The sequence below is a fragment of the Sesamum indicum genome, linkage group LG1, assembly GCF_000512975.1.
Source record: "Sesamum indicum cultivar Zhongzhi No. 13 linkage group LG1, S_indicum_v1.0, whole genome shotgun sequence".
NCBI classification, from domain to species: domain Eukaryota; kingdom Viridiplantae; phylum Streptophyta; class Magnoliopsida; order Lamiales; family Pedaliaceae; genus Sesamum; species Sesamum indicum.
The window spans coordinates 11,358,582-11,367,304 of NC_026145.1; the positions used below are offsets into that span (position 1 = coordinate 11,358,582).

General features: G+C 31.8%; 1 protein-coding gene and 1 non-coding gene across 2 annotated transcripts; both read left to right on the forward strand.

Moving 5' to 3' along the window:
• On the forward strand, positions 3,602-4,924 carry LOC105163095. The gene is made up of 3 exons (XM_011081321.2): positions 3,602-4,045; positions 4,128-4,293; positions 4,378-4,924. Exons 2-3 carry the CDS (start codon positions 4,130-4,132, stop codon positions 4,736-4,738), a joined length of 525 nt encoding a protein of 174 aa, XP_011079623.1. The 5' UTR covers positions 3,602-4,045; positions 4,128-4,129; the 3' UTR covers positions 4,739-4,924.
• TRNAS-GCU lies at positions 7,321-7,402 on the forward strand. Its single transcript has one exon. It is a non-coding gene; the product is annotated as a tRNA-Ser (tRNA).

Here is an 8,723-nt window from a genome sequence, read left to right on the forward strand (position 1 = left end):
GATTAATATGATATCTTATTTTAAAATGATATCTTCAAGTATTTCAATAAATAAGATGTTAGATGTTAGAGCGTTTGTCGTAATAAACTCTTTATATTGTATAACGATCCAATTCCATCAAGCTGTTAGAATTTAAAATTATATCAATAGATATTTTTAAATTTTAAAAATGTTGATAATCTTATTTTTTAATTAAGTTCGTAAAATGTTTAGATAAATAAGATGTGAGAGTTTATAAAATGTAATTACTACATTTGGTATAATAAGCATTTCATATTGTAACAATGATCAAAAACTCCGTCAAACTATTATAATTGAAAATTATACGAATGAGGTATTTTTACTTTAGGGGAGAAAACATCAATTATATGAAAGATAGTAGTAAAAAAATACTCAAAAAATTATAAGACTATTTTTGTCTATCAGATGTTAAAATAAAAAAAATTTAAAAACTCTTATAAAAACAATAATGGGTTTGATTTTTTTTTTAAAAAAAAAAACTTATAAGATCTCAAACATCTTATTAAAAAAAAATACCAAATAATTTTATAAAGTTTATAACCTTTCAAATATGTGATGAGATGTGAAGAAAAACTTATAATTGTAAAAATGATTCAATCAACACAATCTCATAAAATATGAGCAATAATGTGAACAAAACTTGACTATGACAAAACACACACACACACCTTACTAGGAAAAGCAAAAGGGGTATCATTTCTATTTCATTTTCACAGAATAGAATATATATATATATATATATATATGTGTGTGTGTGTATGTGTGTCTGTGTGTGCGTAGTTGAGGGTAGTGGGTGTCTCTTTCGGAATCGTGCAATATATTTTTACACCTATTTCCTCATCCTTTACTCTTAAGTGCGATTCTTCATCAGTGAATCCATCCTTCTCTTTGCTATGATCAAAAGATGCAAAATTCAAAATATAAATACTTTCAAAAGGGATATTTTCTTTAATATGAATCGATTTTCACGTTTAAAGTAGTTGACATTTAATGCAAAAAAAACAAAAAGAGAAAAGAAAAGAAATGTCCTTTTCTGGGGTAAATTACACTTTTGGTCCTTATGCTTTGCAACAAAATTAATTTTGGTCCATAATTTTACAAATTGTTACATTATTGGTCAAACCATTAAATTTACAAGTTAAAACTAATGGAGTTGAAGAACTCTACGAACAATCTTGAACGGCATCACTGCCACGGTGGCGCTGGGGGCAAATCCTAGCCATCCTGGGCCCTTCCGACAGCGCGCTGCTCAACGGACTCGCCAATTGACTTTTCCATGTACACGACCTCACCGGAATAGTCCTCTTCAACAATATGTCTAGGAAAAGAACCGATTTTGTCGCACAAGGTGATGTCTTGTAACCACATCTAATAGTCCAAGAAACACGGGTCTTCTGTTCACTGCTCTGACTCCCAAATTTCAACATCCAAGCTAAAAAACGAGAAGATCGCTTTTCGCAAAATCGGTGATATCTGAATTGGATTTGCTCAAATGCAAAGAACATAGCTTTGTTTTCCAATTCCGTTAGTTTTAACCATAATTTTATTAGTTGGACAAAAAATATAATAATTTATAAAAATTAGAGACCAAAATCGTGCCTAAAAAAGTGTAATTTACCATGATCCAAACAAAGCCTTAAATTGGTCAATGGGGTGCACACACATTTATCTTCCATCGATATGTTGCACCAAATCAAATAATTGAAGTGGCCAACTAGATCGCCCACTTGGAATTTGTAATCATTTCACTTTTTTGGTTGGTTTGCTTTACATGTGTATGTTCCTTGTAATCTAAATTTATTTAATTTTTTCTAAGAATGTAAGATAAATTATATTGAGTTTTTTTTTTATTTGATATAATTATAAAATTATTGATACCCCATAATAATAACATTTCTTCACTAATTAACTCATTCTATTGGGTAGTATTAGAGTTTCATCCAAATTTTATATTAAATTTATATATAATAATAATGACCGTCCAATATTCAATTTTTTTAAAAAAAATTAAAATTTCAATAAAGCTAAAATTGAAATTTCCACTATATACCGTTCAATGATTACATAATTATAGCAAATATTAGAAAATATCGATAATTTTTCAAATAATGAAGAATACTTCTAAATAGCGCTATGCCCTCTCAACTTTTAAAAAATTATCATTTTGACCCTGATCAAACTACTCTTTCAACTTTTAAATTAAGCAATTTGCTCTGCAAAATTATGTCAAATTAACACTTAGATCCCCTAAATTCTTGAAATAAACACTTTTGACCTCTACCATGAACAATCAACTTTAAAGAATGAGTGGCCCTTAATTCTCAGAATAGATATTTTGATCCACGAATACGCCTGCGATAACACTCAAATCTCCTAAACATTTAAAATAAATATTTTTTAAGTAGATAAAATTTTTCTTTTTTCATTTTTAATAGAATTCTTGAAAATGATATTTCTATTGATAAAATTGACATAATCACAAAGAATACCGACGTATAATTTTTATTTTAGACAACACTTGGAATATCCATTTTCAAGGATCTGAATCTTTCAAGATTTTTTTTTCTAAGTTCATTAAAAAATAATATTAGCAATATAATGACAATGACAACTCCATTGTTAACTTGTATAATTTTACTTAGTTCATCAGCCAACCATTTCATTTAATTATATATAAGGAATCTCCTTAGCTTATTCCTCAAAAACCAGTAAACAAAATCATTTAAGAAATATAATAAAAAAAAGAAACGTGCACCATAAGAAATAATTAGCAAACCATTTGAGTTGACGATTCATCATAATTAAGGCCAACGAGGCTTTGCTTGAACGGTTTGATTGAAATCTCATAATTATAAAATTGTGAGTTCGAGTCCCATAAACGTGATTTGATAGTTTGTTTGTAATAATAATATCTTTTCTTTTTGTTTATTTTGAATATATTGATTGATTTCGATGATTTCTTCCCGTCTTGAATAGAAGTTGTTTGATCGAGAGGTTTCAGAGCTAATAGCATTTTCTTTCTCGAGTCAGGATCTTATACTCTTTCTCTGTGAGGTATATGGTGTATCGGATTGAACATTTACACCGATTGATATGAAAAAATATTTAAGATTAGTTTCTGCTGATTATTAATATATTAAATTAGTAGTTGGGTTGAACGTAAATAATGAACGATATTAAAAAAAAGTCATCATGATTAAGTGTGAACACACACGCAATTAATTATTCTAATTACGACCATTTACATTAATTACTTCATTAATTTAATATTCCCCACAGACCAAAATGGAAACTATTAAGAAAAAAGGAAAAATACACGTCGGAATCTTGAAGTGGCTGCCATTCATTGGCTATCATGGCATAATAAAATTTTAAAGCAAAATATATTCTCTGGAAAAATACATGGACAGTTCTTCAAACACAGATAACGTCGTGCTGGCAATCCACCAATGTACGGCCAGAATTCACCCCACCCTACCCTACCCTACCCCCCCCCCCCCCCCCCCCCCCCCCCCGGCCCCCTCCCCCTCCAAACCCCTTCTAAGACCGCCAATCATTGAACCCTTCTTTCCACACAATACAACAGAAACAAATTCCTTCTGTTTATATACATACACTTCTCTCTGTCTCCATTGTTCTTCCCCCGCCCCTCCATTCTCAGCAAGAATCTGTCGTGGAAGACAGCCAGCCCAGAAGAATCCATCTTTCCGTTGTCTTGAAATTGATTGAATGAGTGAAATTCTCTTTCTCTTTTCGGGCTGTTGATTGACAGAAAAAAAAAAAGGGTTTTTTGAAATGTCTTTCATGTACGCGTTCTTCATCCCTGAAGAAAACAAGGTGGAAGAAGGCGAGTGGGAAAAAGAGAGATAGAGAAAAACAGAGATATAGTTTTCCTTTTTTTCTTGAATTTCTTCTCTTGGGGTTTAGCCTAAGAGGGATTTTGAGCTAGGCCCGATTGATTCTGTTTATATTCAAGATCAGTGCTTTAATACACAGAAATCTCTGTCATCTTCTTCTTCATCTGGTAACTGTTCTTGTTTGAGTGTTTGAACTCTGTTTTTCTGCAACGCCCATCTCAGGATTCTTGATTTTGGTGGTTTTTCCAGGGATGTCAGCTACTGTAGTTAATGATGCCATGGTGATAACTCCCGGGACTGACGGGCCCGTAAATAAACAACTTCCGGCCCAAAATGAGGTGGACTTTGTGAAATGCGACTGCTGCGGGCTTACCGAAGAATGCACCCCTTCATACATAGAGACAATTCGAGAGAGGTAATCAATCTTCATAGCAGTGTTTCTACTAGCTAGTTCTTTTGTCGGTGTATTCATACAGAATTTTCTTTTGTCCTTCATCAGATACGGCGGTAAATGGATTTGCGGGCTTTGTGCGGAGGCTGTGAAAGACGAAGTCTTGCGTTGTCAAACGCTGATAAGCCCGGATGAAGCTATGGCCCGGCATTTGAGCTTCTGCAGCAAGTTTCGGGCCTCAGGGCCGCCCCAGGATCCCACTGTGCATTTGATTCGGGCCATGAGGCAGATCCTGAGGAAGAGTTTCGAGAGCCCGAAGTCTCTCAGGTCAATGCCGAGCAGTCCGATCACTAAAAGAGAGAATCTCAACATGAAGGGCGCCGTGCTAACTCGGTCGGAGAGCTGTATTCCAACTTTAACCCTGGTCGAGGCCACGGTGTATTGTGGGGTGGAGGAAGGTTGTGAATGAGGATGGAGGAGAATTTCGTAAATCTGCACATTGATGAAAGAAATTAAGGGACAAAAAATGAGAAAAATCGAAAAATATCAAGAACCCTAGCAAGTAATTTTGGTTATATGTTGGATAATTGTAAAGAAATTATTTTGTGTTATGGAACGAAAAATAAAATACTAGTTCTAGAGCTTGTTGCAAAAATTCTGCCCCATTTTTGTAGGTACATAATTTGGTATATTTCCGGTGAGACGGTAACTATAATATCAAAATATTTTATTATTAACAATTAATATATTAATTATTAATATCAAATTTTGTTATGACTAACCAATAATTTCCAACACTAAGTAATGACAATGTTCAAACATATAATTTTATGATTATTACTGAACATCAAATAAATAGGACATATTTGAAATGTTTGAGTATTTTCAAGAATTAGGCACAATTATTGAAGGCAAGGCGCATTGTTCATGAATATCAACTTCTTGCACCTAACCCCCATCATGATATTCTTGTGGCTAACTACCATCTTAACAATGCCCCATTAATTTGCAAGTCATGAGGTAAGACTTTAGTTTTCTATTTTAGCCCAATTCTCAATGATTGCAAGATGGCAGTGGAATGACCAGTTGCTCAATCAATCACACTATAAATATAAATATAATTATTCATTTAATTCAAAGATATTTTTTAAAAAATATACTAAATTTATCATAAAGTATATAGTAAAATTGGAATATAGTAATTCTTTGTAATTATTTACATATAATATATATATATATATATGAAGTAAATATAAAATACAATATTAATTCAAGATAAAATATATGCACATAGAATATGATTCCTCTTAGTTTCGAGAATTTTAATAACCAACTAAGTGATGAGGATAATTACATTAGTAGAGTCAAAAAGATCAAATTGCACTTATTTTTTGAGATATTTGCAGCTGAGGGAGATCCGCGCATGGTCTAACCGCTCTGCCCGCTTTGTCAATCGTTGGATTTCCTGAAACCAGGACACCCAAATGATGCCACGTGGCACTTTACCATGCGGTGTCGTATACTATAAATACCAAGATTTATGAATATTTATGGCAAGTACATTTATCATGTTTTCAATCTCATCAGTTTTTCTTAGATCGCTTTCGACCCCACCTTTTCTAACTTAAGCATCGGAGAGCTTTAGTTAGGACTACCCAACAAGCCTAACGTGCGTTCTATTCTCAGAATCCACTTATAGAAAGCTCGAAAAAGGGTTCAGCGACCCGACCCGGATTGTGCGACCTCATCACTAAGATTTTAAGCAATGTTGTTGCACGTTATATTCTATCTATACATATATGATACGTGTATAAAATTTACATCCCCAATATATTCAAGAAAATATTTTATTGTAATAAATCATTTGCCCCTTCTATATACATAAAGATCCTAGAAGCTTTTTCTCCATTTATTTATTTACTTTATTATTTAATTGTATATACACAAGTTGACCCTGCGGTACCAATTCCTTTGGTGAAAAAATTATTACATGAAAATAGAGTTACAACTACTGACTTGTACCTCACTATAAAAAAAATGCAACATTTAATCATATTTATGTGTTATGATTAAAATAAAAATAGTTGTAGCAAATAGTCATTAATCACGACCATACAATAGTTGTTGGCCGTAGTATTTATAAAACCGGCTAAAATATTTGTTATGATAAATATTTTTACTATGGCTCTTAGCCACGTAATAATGCTTATTATATATTGATTTAATGATGTAAATTTGCACCTACATAATCCACATTGAAATTTCCAGAAAAAGATCATAGCAATGGGAAAGGAGAATCATATAATTGCTAGATATGGTGAAGCACTTGGATATGTTATTGCCTCAAAAAAGGCAAGAAATGACACAAACTGAGGATAATGACAGTTGACTTGTAAATTCCTATATTCTCTTTCTTTGATATGCATAATATATCACATCTTCTTCTTCACTCTTATAATATATCCTTTACATAGAGAACTAAAAGCATTGTTGCTCTTTAGTCTTTACATTTTGATCAAACAGGGTTTTGTATAAGTATATATATATATATTATAAATAACTAAGTTAACAAATATGAAACTAAGAATATTGATTATTTACCCAATATTATTTTATTCAAATATATGATTCCGGATTAAAGTAGATTTCTAGAAAGTCGTACAAATTAACTTAATTTCAAGGGGTAGTCGAGCATGGTGAAACTAGATTCTGGTAGCGAGACGCTTTGAGTTAGTGAATCGCTACGGCATTGTAGAAGCCGATTATGAGCTAAAATGTCGAATTGAATTTTGAACGGATTAACTCCTTAATAATAGTATTTTTTTTTTAAAGTTTAAAAACTGATAATGTATACTGTTATTAATAAAAAAATGTTTGCTTAGTGTCTTTATTCTTTTAATTTTAGTTTGGATTCTATCATCAATTTCTACTTTTCACTCTCTGACTTTTGTGTCCCCTTCTTTTTTTCATATGGTTTAATTTGATCAATTGAAATATACTTTTCAAGATTAATGATTAAATAAAATGATAAAAGTGACCTTAGGCATCATTGTCGCTTTGGCCGAGTGGTTAAGGCGTGTGCCTGCTAAGTACATGGGGTTTCCCCGCGAGAGTTCGAATCTCTCAGGCGACGCTATAGTACTTTTGCTTTTTGCTTGTTCTTCTCCTCTCCACAACAGAAGGAAAACCTAATTTCTTCTTTTTCGTTTATTCTAATTATAGTGAAAAATAAAACGCCGTTGCCGGGGACCGAACCCGGGTCGCCCGCGTGACAGGCGGGAATACTCACCACTATACTACAACGACTTGCCTGTTTCTTTACCTGACCATCATTGAAGTGTTGTGCATGAAACTGCAACATATTTGGATTCATCAAAAAGTACAGATGCTATTTCCAACATGCATTATATAAGTTTACTACTAAATTAAGAGATTGTTTACCTAAATTTTTTTAAAATATCTTATAAGATATTTTTGAAACTGATTAGATGTTGGATTTGATTTAGACAGACACCCACTTGCATAAATAGGTATAGATATAGTGATAATGAGCATTAGAAGGGTGTAGAACCCACAAGAAATAAAGAAAGAAAACGAGAGGAGAGGTGCATGAACACTAATAAGTTGTCTCTATTTTTGTTTTAGCAAAGGAATACTCTTTGAAAAATCTCTCTTGTCTTAATTTCTTGGGAAAGTGATATATAAGATGAATTAAAGAAAGCATACTGTATTGTAACATGGAAGAGAAGCTGCAGAAAATAATCTGTAAATTACGTTTATCTTTAAGATATATCAGTCCAAAATTAGTGATTCTTGCTTTTATCAAAACTTTAGAATGTTTAATCAAACTTTGTAGTATTGAACGAAAGGTGAATCGGTCATTTTAAAGTGTAAATTCGAGATAACTTTCGATTGCTTTGTTTCGGCGGTGAATCAGATAATCTGTACTAAAACCCATGTAACCTGTTGTTGAAAATGAAACTAAACACCCATATCAATAATTTATGTAAAATTCATACTTTTATGGTTGTTGGGTCACATCAAATCATAATTACTTTTAATTAATACTACTTACTTTTATATTTTCATAGTAATTACTATTAATGAGTATATATATTGATTAATATACTTTTGGGATAATTATACTTTCCTTCCCTAAAATTTAATATAATTGCACGTGGATTTTATATTGTTTAGAAAATTATATCTAGCACTCTTGAGATTTGCTTCAATCTAATAAATATTTGAATTTGTTAATACTACCAAAAAAAATTGAATGAAAATTGATATTTACCATCGATAGACTTATTGCAAATCAAATATTTTTTCTGGACTAAACTACGCTTATAACTATAAAGATATACCTCATCACATGCATTAACCAGTGATGATGTATGAAAATAATTTGGTCATAAAATATTTGTTTGACCTACTATAAGTCAATTGAGGGTATA